We start from the raw sequence: 15,802 nt of genomic DNA on the forward strand, positions 1-15,802 counted from the left end.
GGCCCGGGGCAGGGCCTGAGGCACAAGCGCGGCGTGCCCGGCCCCCAGAGCGGCTGCGGCCTTCGTCTGGCCGCGCAGGCTCCCGCCCCCGGGGGAAATGTCTCCCTGTCCCTCCTTTCCTGACTAGAAAGCACCAGAGCGGCGGGCCTCGGCCTCTTTCGTAGCAGGACCCATTTGTAACCATGGACGGCCAGTCCGAGCTCAGTGCTCCTTCCTCACTCCCTTCCCGCTGCCCCCGCTCCTGGTCCCAGCTCCTCCGTTTTTCTTCTTTAAAGGAGAACACATTTTTAAAGTTTGTTCACGACCCTTTCATACTGTCTTGAGACCCATGGGTTGAGAAACGCTGCACCAGAGCAGCTTTTATGGCGCAGGGTGGGTTGGACACGTGGGTTCCTGCTGGAAGCCTCTGTGACTCCTCATGCTGGACGTCAAATCCTGCCAGTGTTGTGTGGCCGCCACAGTCCCCCTAGAAGGCTCTTGGGGTGCCCCAGGGTGCAGCAGTACCCCAGTGGAGACTCCTGGCCCTAGTGTGTAGCTCTCTTTCATGTCATTCTTGGGAGAGGGGGAGTCCCCAACAGGCCAGCAGTCAGCCCTGTCTGGTGACCCCTGCGGAGACTTCTGTTCACCTGCACCCCACTTAGCACAGTTGCAGCCATATGCCCTTGGGTTATGGTGGTGGTTTCCTGGCTTTAGCAGCTGATGGCTTTTTGGGGAACCTGTAGAGCCAATGGAGCACCTTTGTAATAGCTTGTGGGGCCATGCTTTACTCATGAAAAGAACTTGGCCATCTGTTGAGGAAGTTATTATACCTTCAGCCCCTTGTTTTTGCCTCTTAAACAACAACTGCCGTGGGCTTGTCTTGGTTGCGTATTACATCAATGCTCCCAGTACAGCCCTGAGCTAGGACTTGGAAATTTTAGCATGAGAGAACCTCGGTTTCTGTCATCCTGTTCATCCCAAAGGTTCCCCCAGTGGGTCATGGACAGACTCTTGTATGAAGTCTACTCTTCATTCTCCTGGGTGCTGCCATGACTGCTGTGGTGCTACACTAGTGGGCAGTTATGCTGGTGTCTGGCACTGTCCTCCACACCTGGTTTGAGAGAGTAGGAAAATATTTACAGGCCACAGCCTCCCTTATTCTTCTTTCTGGCTCTTTTTGTTTGTATGGTGCTCATTGGCTCTGGTTATTTGTCCCATTGTGACCAGGGAAGCAGGATATGGAAGATATTAATGAATGTGACAGATGTTCATTTGAGAAGGTACAACTTAGAGGAAAATTCTCATATTGCTTCAATACTGCTTGGTACAAATATGTTGTTTTTTGGAAGAGACGGATGCCTCCTTTTAGCTTTCTCTAGTAATAGATTTCTAACCAGATTCCTAAATTAGAACTGCAGAATGTACCAGAGAGAAGTGGACTTTTCCTGATTCCTCACAGCATGAATTCACTTATATGTTGACCGCTGTGCCCTACTTAGTAATGTATCTCTTGCCCCAGCAGATATTATATTTTTGAAGCTAGTAGGAATGTTATTGTGGGGTTGCTGTCTTATTTTGTTGTTGTGTGACAGCCTCCCACAAAACAACAAATGTGCCTAATCAATGTCACTAAACATAAATAACCCCAAAATTCAAACTTGCAAAAAATGAGAAATGACCATCACACACACAGCTGTTAGACTGACTTGACTGCTACTATGACCTTTCTGAAATAGAGTTTAACTCTTGAATATTATAGGAATCATAATTTAGCTTTTATAGTTCCTAGGAATTATAATTATGTGCCTAAATACTTGGAGATGAGCATGTCAGAAATGCTGATGCCTAGGCTTGGCTGCAAAACTAATACAAGAATACATCACTTTGTATTAGTGCTACACTTCTAATACAGGCAAATTACTTTGACTCAGGCTGCAGTGATACTGCTGACCCATGCATGCTTTTGTCTTGAGTGACTCTCCATTAAAGGATGAGCGAGAAACAGGAAATGAAAAGAATTTTTAAGTGGCAACACTGTCTGCTAAAGGGCATATGTGCCTCCACAGGTTTTTTAACAGGAGTAGGAATAAATTAATTCTCATGAACTGTATAAGGGAGAGGACTATTCTCCTGTGTTCCCTACTGACATTAATTAGTATGCCCATAAATGTTGAGTTGGATGCCATTTTATGGATGTTCATGGATATTGGATACCTACCAGGTGATGATTTATCATGGTCTTCCCTGTTCTTATACTGGGATTTCTTTTATCCTGGTAATTTCCCCAGTGGAGCTTTTTCATCTCCAAAAGTTTTGTGGTTCCTGTGTTGGGAGTGGCCTCTCCATCATCCTGTCATATATGCATTTGAACAGGCTATCAATAGAGGAATGATTCTTCCTCTATAGTTGATCTTTGCAGTAATGTAACTGGCTACCAGAATGGCTCTTGTGCTTTCCCTGAAATACGCCTACTCCAAAATTTCTAGGTAATGGTTAGTTGTCAGAAGTTTCTGATTTCCACACCCCACATGGCTAACTGTGTGCCAGTGTTCATAAAATCTCTTTTGCAATATTTAGACAGAAGATAATGATAAATAAGATCAGTTGACAGCCTTCTAGCACTGTATGAAAAATATGAAACCAATCTAAAACTTACTGTCATTTAAACTAGTGACTGCGTCATTGAAGTTAACTGCACTGTGCCAGCAAAACTACGCAGAATATAGTCTAGCGTATCCAAGGGGCAGCCTTAGCTAGTTAGGACTGCAGGTCTTTTTAACATTTATATTTATGTCTCTACAATTCAATTCTTCTATTGTATTCATATGATTTGAATACACGGAATTGTAACTGATTTCACTCAGGGTGGATTGGTTTAAATCAAGTCTATTTAAATCAAAACATAGTATGCACTTACAACTAACTAATTTATTAAACACTAGTGTTAACTGTTATAGTGTTAGAAGTATGAACTGTGGTTAGTGAAATGAACCAGTTATTTCAGGTCCCCTGGAGAAAAAATTCTAAAATGCCTAGGTGAAAGTCATTTGAGCTTAAGTTCCTACTTGCTTAAGTCTCTTTAAAATGAGACCATCTTTTTTGCCTAGGCTGTTTTGAAAGTTTTTACCCCGTTCAGATTTTTAGAACTCAAAAATCTCATCCTCCCCACCCCATTTATTCACGGACTAGAAGCCAAAAAACAATCTCCTGCTTTTACAATTCCCAGTCAATTTCTCAGTTTTGATTGAACCAGTCCAAATGAAGAAAATACTTTTTCTGCACCTAAAGAAGAGGCTACTGCTGGTAAAAGCTGGCTTAACACTTCCAGGGCTTTGCTGGTGACTTCCACCAGCTCAGTGGTGTGACTTTCCTTAAAACATCCTCAGCAAACATGTACTGCTTGAATAGTTCGTCTGTAGCCCTGAAATTTATTATGGTTGCCATGGCTGATGGGTGATTAGTAGATGCCTGTGTCATAGCAGTATTTTCTGTTCGGCAGTTAAGACAAAGTACCAGGGTAGATACTTAAGAATATTGGCAAGAAAATGAGGTGCATCAGATGAGCACTGCACCCCATACATTATAATTTTCAGGTTTGCTTCATTATCTTCTAAGTTTCTTCCCATCTTTGTTACATTTGCAGCATTGTGTGTGAAAAGGCCTTGCACATCACACTTGATTTTTTGCTCAGTTTGTTATAGCTTTTACTGCTGCTACTTTTAAATATTCTGCAGTGTGGGAATTTCCTGATGTATTAGTTGTTTCTGTGAGATCCAGTCTTCTGTTGTCACACAGGCATGTATGACTGAATCGTTGCATACATTGCTTCATCCATCAAGATTCAAATGAACACTTTCCCCCTCTATATTTTTGCACACTTCAATTTCCTTCTTTGCTGATCCTTTGCATCCAGTAGTAGAGACCTGCATCCTTTGCAGGGTCAGGCCTCTAATACATGAAATACTGTGCCATATTTTTAAAGCTTGACCTCAAAAGTTAACTGTTTCCCTCCTCATTCTTATAGAGAAGAAAAACAATCTTTAACTCCAGAGTTTTTAGTAGAGGCTCATTGACTCAACATATCTTATTTAAATTATTTTAATAGATTACCTTAAATTTATACCTTAGCCTATGCTGTATTAAATTGACATTTTGTTTTAAGATGGCTTATTTTAAAAAAGGAAAACTTAAATATTTAAGTTAAAAAATAAAAAAAAAATTTCAATTTAAAAAAAATCAGTTAAATAAAAAATTCATTTTTATCCACTCTGACTTCAGTACCTTAAATAAGCCAGTAAGTGAAAAGAACCATGGATTTTTAACCCGTGCTTTGTATTGGCTTTTTGGCAGATGCCTTCTTTACATGTCGAAAAAATGTGCTTCTGGCGAAGAGCCCGTCCACCAAGGTAGAGGGCACTTCTGCTGTGGCTGGTGGGAGGTTGGTCCCAGAAGAGCAGGAAGCCCTGCTTCAGCAGTGGCTGGAGGAAGGATCTGGTGTGCTACACACCAGTGAGAGCACTTCGTCAGTGGGGAAGGTATCAGCCACACTGACTAGTGACTGGTGTGAAGGCTCAGAGTTATTGATGACCAGCCTTAGTGACTTGAATGTGGCTCCAGAGGTCACGTGGTGCAGTGATGAGCGTGCTGATGAGCTCCATACCTTAGTGTCTTCAGGACGACAGCAGGATGCAGAAGTTGAATTGGCAAAATTAGCAACAGAGGAAACAGTGGCTATAATGGGCAATGCAGAATGGGCAGCTATAAAACCACAGACAGATCATCAGATTGCTGGCTGCACCTCTCCAGCCACAGAGAGGCCAATTGAAGACCCAGCTGTGCTGGGATGGAGTTTAGCACTTGACACAGACATTATGCCAGTGGAAACCCCAGCCTGGTCCTTTCAGGATATGATACAGCTTCAGCCTCTTCCAGTTGAGATACCTTACCATGGTGAGTATTAATGCAGTGTTGTTTGTGATTCTGAACCTACTGTGCTAAAGTAGAGCTTGCTAGCGCACCAAAAGTTGTTGCTCTTCCTGTATGTGGAGGCTGAAACATGGAGAAGCTGGTTATGTCTGACCTGGCTGCCAGAAAGGAGTAGGTTGTATCTTTCCATGTTAGGTTGATGGCATCTCCTAATTGATATAATAAAAATAATTTTTCCAAAGAGAAAGCTGATCAAGAGGAAAGTTAGTAATGTCATTGAACTGGCTAGTGTTGCATGACACAGTTTCATTTAAGTCATGTTAGTGATGGTCTTTAGGGGTGGTTGACTTTCCAGAAAATTGTCAATACTTATCCAGATTAATCCAAGAAAGTTATTCACGGGCACATTCAATGTTCAAAAAGTGCAGGTTCAGGGAATGGGAAAACAGCCATGTCCCAGCCAGTAATGGCATCATAGAAAATGGGTCAGATCCATGGTGGGTATCCCTCTAGCTCCTGTCTTCCTGTCTCCTGATACCTTTAGAGATTTTATGGAGAGACTGGGAAGATCTTTCTGTACAGTCCAGTACACCAGAGCCATGCTTGGAGAATGCTCCTCTCTTTGAATTTCGAGTCATGTCTTATAACATTCTGGCCCAGGACCTGGTGGAACAGGGCCCTGATCTGTACCTGCACTGCCAGCCTGACATTCTGAACTGGAACTATCGTCTCCCAAACATCTTGCAGGAGATACAGCACTGGGATCCTGATGTGAGTACTGCCGGGGCTCTTCCATGTTGTATGTCTTCAGGACTTGAATTCCTTATTCTATCTAACTTCATGGTCCTTTAAATGAATGGGCATCCAAGGAGGAGGCTGGCTGCCACGGGCACAAGGCTTGAGCCTCTGGAGTGGTTGGAGCCCTTGGGTGTGTGCTCATAGGAGCTTGTATCCTGACTTCAGTGTGTACCACATGCTCCAATCATGTTTGTATTGGAAGGCCTCTACTTCCGCCAGTAGAAGTGGGGGCAGGAGAGTGTGGTACATCCTTTGCTGAGACCCTGTAAATGAGGTCTAGGAATAGATCTTATTCCTCCCCCAAGTCCCCTGAGAAAGTAATTGCCAAGCACTGGTGGAGTGAACAAGGTCTCTGCCTTCTTTCTAGGTTCTGTGTCTCCAGGAGGTACAAGAGAATCATTACTGGGAGCAGCTGGAGCCAACATTAAGGATGATGGGTATGTCCCACCCTTCTGTAGGTGTCTGGAGCTCCAGCTTTGAGGCTGGCTGAGGAACATGCCATCCTGATATTTCTAAAGTTAGTCTGTCTGTCTGCCCCTCTCCCCATTGGTTTTGGTCGCTGCTGAAGATCTCTAACCCTGCACTCCTCTTCATTTCCTGGTGTTTGACTGTTTTCCAGATTGGCAGATAAAAGGCTAACAAAATTCATTTGGGCTTGGACAGACCTAAAGACTTTTGGCTATAAACAGTAATTTTACGAGTCAGAACTACCTGTAGCAGAATGAGTCTGAGGAAGACCTGCTGCTTAGGGCAGGGCTGTCCAAATTCTAGGCCCCCACAGGCTGCATGCCATGCAGACACTCCCTCCCTCACTGTTGCACCATGCAGCTGCATGATCCCCTCTCTCCCTCTGTCCCCTGTGTCCCTCCCACCTCCCCTCCTCTTGCTGCACTGTACCCTCTTTGTGCAACCCTGGACTTAGCTTCAGCATCGTGCAGTGCCCTGTCCCCTGGAGTGAAAGTAGGAAGCTATAGCGGAGGAGGGAGGAAGGAGCAGCGAGGGGAGGACATAGAGACTCTGACTGCTGTTGCAGCCAGTAATGGGGTGAGTGGCATAACTCGAAGGTATGGGCTGAAAACAAGAGAGATCTTTCACAATCTAGTAGACCTTCTTGTCAAGAGCAGTCTCCCAAAAGGAGTAGCGGAAACTCTACTGGTTGAGCCATTTAAAACCAGACTGGGCAGAAGTCCTGTGCAACAGACTTTGGACTTTGGGTTCTCCTGATGGAAGGTGGTTTCTTTTCAGGCTTTGTGAGCTTCTACAAACGGAGAACAGGGAAAAAGACAGATGGCTGTGCAGTGTGCTACAAGCATGCCAGGTTCCAGTTGGTCAGTGTCAGCCCTATTGAATACTTCCGGCCTGGTCTGGACATCCTCAACCGGGACAACGTGGGTCTGGTGCTGCTGCTGCAGCCCTTACTCGCAGAAGGCATGGAACAGAAAACAGCCAGTCCCTTGTGTGTGGCCAACACTCACATGCTGTATAATCCCCGCCGGGGAGATATCAAACTTGCACAGATGGCCCTGCTCCTAGCAGAGATTGACAAGGTTGTGAAGACTGTTGAAGGCAGCTACTGCCCTATCATCCTGTGTGGAGACTTGAATTCTGTACCCGATTCTCCGTTATACAGGTTCATCCGGAATGGTCACCTCGCTTACCATGGGATGCCAGCCTGGAAGGTGGGTGCACTGAGTATGGCTTGGGACAGTTCAGTGTTGTAGGGGATGGAGGGCCTGTACAGCTATCTTGATCACTGTTAGAAGGCTACTCCCACTTAAAATGAATCAGCACCATTCAGCCTCAGACTCTTAGGCAGTGTCTCCCTTCTCATGTTCCTAACACAGTTGGAGATTTCTGAAGCAGGAATATATATATATAATTCTCACCACCAATTTTGCTTGTTTAACTGGGTTTCTTTTTTGGTTCAGACAATGAAACTACATTGACCAGTTCTAGCTCCTTCATTAAACCATGGCTGTTGGTTTTGGTGACTTTTTGATGTATGGGGAAGTGCCAATTCCTGGACAAGTTTGTCTTTATGTATAGACTTCAGACTCTGATGTATACAGGCATACTTCACCTATTCAAGTACTGTTTGTATCTCTGTGCCTAGATTCACAAACATTTGCAAGCTCTTGCACAAAAGCATTAGCTTTCAAAATAGTGCATGCAGGATACCTCCCTACAGATGATTATTTTTTTTTTCTTACTAGTCCCATGTTTTCTAACCTGCAGTTGCCCTGGGGATCTATATTTTGCTTATTTTGCTCATGTGGCTATACTGATTTGGCTTCATACAGGCCTTTTGTGCATTTCATTTTATGAAATATGTATGTTTATCATGGGAAGCTTCTGCTTTGTTCTTGATTTTTCTATTTTTACCTCTGTGGTGGTGCCTCTCTGCAGGTATCTGGACAGGAAGACTTCTCCCAGCAGCCACACCCACGGAAACTACTAACACCACTCTGGCCCAGCTCTCTGGGTATAACAGAAAGCTGCCAGTATGTCACTCTTTGCCAGCCAAAAAAATCAAGTGAGTTGTAGTGTGATTATGGTTTCACTAAGGGAGCATGTTGCTCCTCTTTTCAGCCTAGCAGTTTTCCCCTCTTGGAGGATGTTGGCAGAGCTTCTGGGCAGGGTGTGGGATTTGCTGCAGTGAGCAGTGTTCTGGGCAAGGATTCTTTCCTCCTTCTTTGCCCTACCAGCCTGAACTATATCTCTTGTAAACTTCATTATTCATCCCAGCCTGGGTTTCTGCCATGTACCTGCACTTGCAGGAAACTGAATCAAGAGCATATATGCTCTTGGTGTCACACAAGTACTTTCCCCTGTATGTTCTAGGTGCACCAAAAGATTCTTGTATTTCTCCTCGGATCCTCCTTAAAGTAGCAAGTGCTCTGTCAATCTGCTCTGCAGAGATGCTTCAGCCAAAACAGCCCATGTCAAATAGCTCTTGATGAAGGGCCAGTGGAGATAGAGTTCTGTGGTGATCAGGCTGAACCTTTGTTTCTTTAAGGCAGGTATCTCCTCAGAGTGTGTGCAGAAGTAATTTTTGAAACATTTCCAATATAAGATTGAAAGCATTTTAGCCACATGATGTGTACAGCCCCCTTGCAAGCCCTAGTTGGAGTGCTTCAAAATTGCCACACTTCGTGCAGCTGCAGCTTCTCAGCAAGGGGGCATTATGTGGAATTCCACTCCCCCCATTCTGTTCTGGTGAGAGGGAGAAAGGAGAGGTAGCAGGGATAGGGACTGGAGAGCTTGTCATTGGTGACAGTATCATAGTCCCCTTCTCTCTCCTCTCTCCCTCTCAATGGAGCTGAGGGGTAGAAGGGATTGGTGCTGTGGAGTGGGGCACTGGAGGTGACAGGGGTTCTGAGTGCTTTGAGTATCTGGGTCCAAAGTAGGATCTTGGTAGTAGAAGGGGAGTGTGGAGCACTGTGGGATTCTGGTGAACACAAGGGTCCCCTGGTCTTGTGCACACGTAACAAAATAGTACCTTGTCTCAAGAGGTAGCATTCTGAAGTTTTTCAGTTGCTTTTGGAACATTTCAAGGAGCATGTATATTTGTACCATTGGCCCTTTCAAAGATGTTTGAAATGTTTCAGTTATTACTTCTGCTCACACCCTCCAACACTGATCTTGGACCCAAATGCTTTATTTGAAAATCAGCTCCTTTTTGACACTGGAGCACTAAGGAGATGTATGCTCTTGATTTGTGGAATACTGTGATACCACAATGGTGAGTCAGCTATAGGTATGTAAGTCACTGGGACTAACTTAGTCTTAGACTGTCCCTTTTCTTCTTCAAGTCCCTCATCATGGCATTAGAGTGCCAAGGCATTCAGATTCCTTGCTGAAGTTGCCACTAGGGCAAACCAAATAGATGCCTAGCATCCTCTATAGATCTGCATTTTTTTTTTTTAATTCCCTACGTTTGAGCTGTCCCTGTCTCTGCAGATAGATGCAAGTACAGCCGGGATTTCCTGCTGCAGTTCCGTTTCTGTGATGCTGCCTGTGAACGACCTTCAGATCTGGTCCTGCTGGAGGGTGTGACAGATGCTAAACCAGGTACCAATGGCAAAACCACTCTTCTGCAGGTCGGAGCTGCCTTTGTGAAAAGGACCAGCTGGTAGAGGGTGATTTGACACAGTTAGCTTGAAGAGTGGAGACTCGAGGGAGAACATAATGCTTCCTGGTCACAAACAGATTTTGTAAGGGCTTAGCAGCAGTTCTCTCCTCTCACGCTGCTTGAGATGTCAACTTTGTCTTTTACTCCTTTTCAACTTTGCCTTGACTCTCCAGTCTGCACTGTTTGTCCTAAGGGTGCCTTGTCCTTGGGTACCATCTGTAGGATAAAGAGGAACTGTTGGGGTAGTGGGAAGAGACCTGATGTCTCCTGGGAGGAGATTTCCAACTTAAATTGCTCCTGGTCCAATGGCACATCCAACCAGAATCTCTTTATTCCTTTTATAGAACGTCCTACTTATCGGGCCAAGCACCTTGCCATGGGGGATGACCCTCATCTAGAGCCATTCTTCCCAAGGTAATGTGGACAAGGGAGACTAGGTGGGTCCCTGGAGGCATGTGATACCTCTCTTGGGAGTGACCACTTTCCATGGACCCTCCTGTGATCATGAGCAACTAAAATAATGTAATGGGCAAAATAACTTAGCTTGTCCCCATTGTGACCACAAAATAACACCCTGGGGGTGGTAGAGAATCAGCCAGAAAGTTCCATCTAGAGTTACTGGAACCATTTAAGGCTGTTTTTAGCAGCTGGGAACTGCCAGGTCAGCATTGGACTGGTGCTGCAGCTCAGTCAGCTCAGGAGTGGGATGCGTGGGCAGAGGTGTGGTGATGATGGAGGAGTTTCCCCAGACCCTGCCTGCTAATTGTCTTGATATAATTGAAAGGGATTATGAACATTAAGGAATAATGGAAAAAAATGTAGCAATGTTGTATGAACAGTTGCACCAGGAAGGCAACTTCTTTGTGTTTCCATTGCCAAGTTCAGCATCTGATCTGTTTCCTCTGTGCAGGTCTTCAGGTGTAATCCAGCATGGCCTTAACTTGACCTCTGTGTACAGTCACTTCTTGCCTCAGAGAGGTTACCCTGAGGTCACAACTATGCCTATGGGCCTTGGAGCCACGGTTGATTATATTTTCTACTCAGCAGAGCCCACTGAGAATAGGAACAAAGCGGGTGAGTGTGGCAACATGGGGCCTCTTAAAAGGAGGGAAGGAACTGTATGGTACAGCAGAATGGAGTGTTTAATGGTGTCCCTGCCATGGCAGGAGTGGGGCAGTGGGTGAGGCAGCAAGCAGCTTCCAGGGATTTGTACCCAGAGGGGACTAAGTGTTACAGGGCACATGTACATGTGAATTAAAGCACTTTAGTTAATGCACATTAAACCTAGTACCTTCAGGTGCCTATACATGAGCACCGAGTCTGCTCTGACACACTGGAATTCCAGTGTGTCAGAGCAGACTCAGTTAATCAAGCCTGCTGGAGTGTAGCAATTGCTACGCTCCTGCAGCCTCCTGTACCTCATCTGTCAGCATACCCATGCTTAAGTCATGGTTGGGGGCACTTGAACTAAAGCTCACCACCCCCAAACCCTGGAGCACGTGTAAAAGTGCCCTCCATCGTGAACTACTAGGAAAATACGCATTAGCCTGTCTTAATGTGCATTAACTAAAGAGCATGTAGCTCCTATGGACGTGGGGAGCCTGCTCCAATGCACTGGAAATCCAGCATGTCGGAGCAGACTCGATTTAATGGAGTCTGCTGGAGCATGGAAATTGATGCACTCTGGCGGCCTTCCGTGTCATATGTATCAGTGTCCCTGTGCTGAAAAAATGGCGGCAGGGCACTTTGAAATAAAATGCGTTTGATAAACTTTAGTTCAAAGTGCCCCATTGCCATTTTCTAGCATGGGGACGCTGATACATGTGACACTCAGGCACTTTTAATTAGCCCCGATCACTAATTAAATTGCCTGGTGCTGCATCCCAGAGCACATTTAAAAAACTATGGGCATTTTTACATGACACTTAATGGGCATTAACTAAATAGCGTGGTTTTTAGTGATGCTTTAATGCGCATTAAAATAGGCTAATGCACGTTAAAGCGCATGTCTAGACGCACTCATATCGTAGGAACATGATCTTCTACCCCAGTGCATGACAAGATTACCGAACTTCATGTTATGGAGAATCTGTAAGTGATCCGTCTGTACTGGTAAAAGCATATAAGAGGACTTCCAGTAGCATAGACTACTACTTTCTGTATTCTAGATTTTTGTACTGGGTCAGTTGATCTAGCTGTTCTACATATAGTTTGTACTCTGGACCACACCTCTAGTACATACAATATGTACCTTGGACCACACTTTTGGCTTAGAAGCAGCACAATCCATTCCTAGAAAGAAGCTTATCATATCACCGTCCGTTGATGCTGCCATCCACGCTGCCTCAGGCAGGAGTTGAGTTGATGGGGCTATCCAGCCTTTTGGCTGATGTGTCCTTCCCATTCCCTCACCAGGTCGCAGGCTGTATCGAGATGGAGCCCTGAAGCTGCTTGGCCGCCTATCCCTTCTCTCTGAAGATGTTCTGTGGCTAGCAAACGGTTTACCCAATCCTTTCTGTTCATCCGATCACCTCTGTTTGTTGGCTAGCTTTGGCCTGGAGATCTCCAGCCTCTGAAAGAGGAAAGTTCTGTGGTCCCCTCTCCCCTGATCAGAAGAGTTGATCTGAATGCAGAAATCATGCATCTGGAGCCCCAATTTGCACATGGGGAAATTCTCTCCTGCTCCCCCCAAATTCCTGTTTTTGAGGTTCTCCTCTTCTTCTCTGTAATGGGAGTTTGGTGGGCAGGGGAGATTGCAGTTATTGCTAATCCACAGGGCTCCAGTGGTCTAAGCTCCATTGCTGACTGATGTCCAGTTGTACTCTGGCTGCACCCTCTCTTAAATGGACCCTGGCAATTAACTCCCCTTTTGTCCTGCTTTGGCCTGTTTTAGTGCTGCAGGAGCCAAGACTCCCTCTTGTTTACTTGTCTCTTCTCCAACTCCTTGGAGCTAGGCCAGAAGAGATGCAGATTTGACAGAATATGGGTTTTTTTTAAATTGACTGTTTGCTGCCAAGCAGCATGGGGCGCTTGCATCCATTTTCGTTCATGCCAAAGTGGCGTTTCTTTTAATTTCTCAGCAAGAAGATATGAAATGCAGCCCCTTTAAGCTATACCCAGGAGTTTAGGTTTTGTAGGCAGGAACAGGCTTGGTGACTGCTCAGTAACAGAACTGAGATGACCTCCACCCAGTGATGCCTAAGGGTATTCTGTATTGGGCGTACTCTGTTCTAAACCCAGCGCACATGCCACAGGGTGAGTTCCTGAACTCCTTTTCTGTAGGGGATATCTACACTTATGACCCACTGCACCAATGACATCTGAAACTAGAATTGGTATTATATGGAGGCCACTGTTTTGCTCTGATGAGCTGTCAAACCACCGTAGCAGAGGCCTAAAATCCTTGGGAAGGCTTCCAGTACTTCTTCCCTGACTCTCAGAACAGTTTCTGTTCTCTCATACCTGCAAGCTTTAGAGACGGATTTGTCGAGATCCTTCTTCAGAGGAGAAAGTGGTGCTCTCTGGCTAGATAAGAAAGGAGAGTACTTAGAGGCTGTAGCCCTGTTTATTCACAGAACAGTGCTGAAGACAGCTGTGGAGCCCGGTAAGCAGAACCATTTGGCTGGAAATGCTGCATCTACCTCCTCCTCCCGTTCCTGTCAGTCTGCACTTCCTCTATCCTCCCCAAGCCCCAGCTGTTCCCTTTGACCTACCTCCTGGCCCAGACAGTGTCATATAACATCATTGCCTTTTTCTGGAACTTGCCCTTCCCTAGGTTGGTGAGCTGATAAAGCTACTCCCCTGACATTGATGTGGAGGCCTGTGTGTTTTGGAGCCAAAGTTTCAATAGTTGGATCCATTGTAGCTTTAATGTCATGTTTGTTAATATAATTATTAATCATTAATAACTTGTTACTTCTGTTAAGTGTTGGAACTGCCCTCTTACCCACCCACTCTTTCCCCCTCCCAGTGGGGCAGAAGTGCCAAGCTGGCTTGGCTTCTGGGGCTCAGCTTTTTTATTAGTGTGGTGTGAGAAATATTGGTCTCAAAGAGTTCCCTCCTCTTAAAAAATATTTTGGGGTTGAAAAGGCTGACCCCACCTCAGCCAACTTTCTGGGGTAGGTTGTGGGAAGCTTGAAATAACTAAACTTTTGTCTAGAATATTTGAAAAGTACATTTGGGAGGGTTCATTGTTTTAAATGTTACTTTCTTACGCGTTTGAAAAATAAAATTTTAGAATGTCAGAACATTGCATGGTCAGTGCACCTGCTGGGGCTCCTTGGGGGCACAGCCGCCTCCTTCTAGGGGCCTGATTACACCCTGAGGTTCTGTTAGCCAGAGATGTGGAAGAGGGTCAGGTTTTGTGCTATGAGCTGTGTGAGGGTGGTGGCAATGAGGAGGGAGAGAGTGCTTGGTTGACAAGTTATCAGCTTAGGCCTATTCATATCAAACCGGGCATCAGGAGTCTTGGCTGTTGCTGTTGTTTCCTCCCGCACAGCCCCAAAATCCTAGCAGTGACCTGTTTGTGAAACAGCTTTCTGTGCAAGCTCAGTCTGGGAACCCCCTCCCTCACCCATCATGCAATCAAGGAAACCCACTGAACTACTGCTGGTTTCTAGAGTCACTGGCCAACTTTCAGATTGTATCAGCAGCCTCTGGTTCCCCTTAGTGAACCCTAATCTTTTCTTCATTCTGTGCTAGGGTAGAACTGTGCTTGTATACTGTCTCCACCTTTCATCACATACTTATGGGGTGATCTCTGCTTGCCAGTGTATGAGTGGATGCATTTCTACTCCTGCTGTGGGAAACTGTGGGCGAGTAGGAAACTTGTTCCTCAGAGTGTGTGTGGTCTTTCTGAAAAGTCATTTGGTGACTAGGTTTGCATTTGCCCTCTCTCTTGCTTTCTGTAGTACCTCCTGGCCCAACTAACATTGATATTTTTAGGATGATGATTGGGGATTGAGCAGAGAACTGTTAGCTACTGGAACATGCATAGAATTCTGTTTGTTTTATTAATTGCTGCAGTAGTTTTTATTTTGACTTTTGTGACTGGTGTGCTTGTTCACAAATATAAACCCAATCCATGTAACCTGCCTGAGAACACCCATTCCTACACCAGACTGTTTCTAAGGCCTACCTGAATCTAAAAAGTTTAGTTTGTACTAAAATGGTCACAGGCTGGACATGTTCAAAAGGATGAAATTGTGGGAATTAGGTGAAACCCTCCAAAATTCAAAGTGCTCGGAGTCATGTGACAAAGTGCAAAGTATTTGAACTCAACTGATGTTGGTAGCCACTGCTTAAGTAAAGGTTGCAGAGTATTTACTTCAAAGATGCTGGCTCAGATCCTATTATTGAGATTCAGTTACTTTTGATTTTTGAGTCAGCAAAATTCAGGAATCAATTTTTAACCAATAGATTTGACATAAGAATCTGACCAACAATTTAAAATGCTCAGACTTTAAAAAAAGATAATAAGGTCCCATGGCTACACCTCAAGTCAAAAAGGCAAGTGTGAGATTGCATATGTTGCTTTAATTCATTATGTGTATACAGATCCCTGCAGTCTTTAATTCTATACCATTTCTAAAATATTAGCTGGCATTTTTTTCTATGGAGTGGTAAGTTTCTTTATGTATATGCAACTTTTCTAGATGCTGGTAATTATATGCGAGTAGCCAGATCTAGATGATAAAACATATATTACATGCAAAGAGTGAGTAATGCAATGTAGTACTATAAGAAGAATTCCATGTGATGATGTAATTAAAGACTGAGATAACAAGTAACTTACACCAGGAGGCAAAGTTAGGTCCTTATTGCACTTTACACTGTGAGCTGTGCAAATGTTAATCAGTGTTAGTACTAGCTCAAGTTTGGTGCAGTTGCACTTCAGGCCTGAAGGGGCCTGGAGGACTAAAAGGTAAGATTTCCCCCTCTCTACCATGGTCTGTCCAGTTCCCTTTC

The 15,802-nt window shown here is 44.8% G+C and overlaps 1 protein-coding gene across 1 annotated transcript; it reads left to right on the forward strand.

Annotated features, from left to right (window-relative positions):
• The first annotated feature begins 4,306 nt into the window (after positions 1-4,306).
• ANGEL1 (angel homolog 1) lies at positions 4,307-15,298 on the forward strand. The gene is made up of 9 exons (XM_019518761.1): positions 4,307-4,929; positions 5,450-5,676; positions 6,071-6,140; positions 6,949-7,382; positions 8,110-8,236; positions 9,664-9,774; positions 10,180-10,249; positions 10,746-10,909; positions 12,251-15,298. Exons 1-9 carry the CDS (start codon positions 4,563-4,565, stop codon positions 12,409-12,411), a joined length of 1,731 nt encoding a protein of 576 aa, XP_019374306.1. The 5' UTR covers positions 4,307-4,562; the 3' UTR covers positions 12,412-15,298.
• Positions 15,299-15,802: the final 504 nt, after the last annotated feature.

The sequence above is a fragment of the Gavialis gangeticus genome, unplaced genomic scaffold, assembly GCF_001723915.1.
Source record: "Gavialis gangeticus isolate Ggan-Ray unplaced genomic scaffold, GavGan_comp1, whole genome shotgun sequence".
Lineage (NCBI taxonomy): Eukaryota > Metazoa > Chordata > Crocodylia > Gavialidae > Gavialis > Gavialis gangeticus.

Coding starts and splice junctions, on each gene's coding strand:
- ANGEL1 (XM_019518761.1), top strand. CDS start 4,563: ATGACCAGCCTTAGTGACTTGAATGTGGCTCCAGAGGTCACGTGGTGC. Junction 8,237..9,663: donor TTGCCAGCCAAAAAAATCAA/GTGAGTTGTAGT, acceptor CTGTCTCTGCAG/ATAGATGCAAGTACAGCCGG. Junction 10,250..10,745: donor CTAGAGCCATTCTTCCCAAG/GTAATGTGGACA, acceptor TCCTCTGTGCAG/GTCTTCAGGTGTAATCCAGC.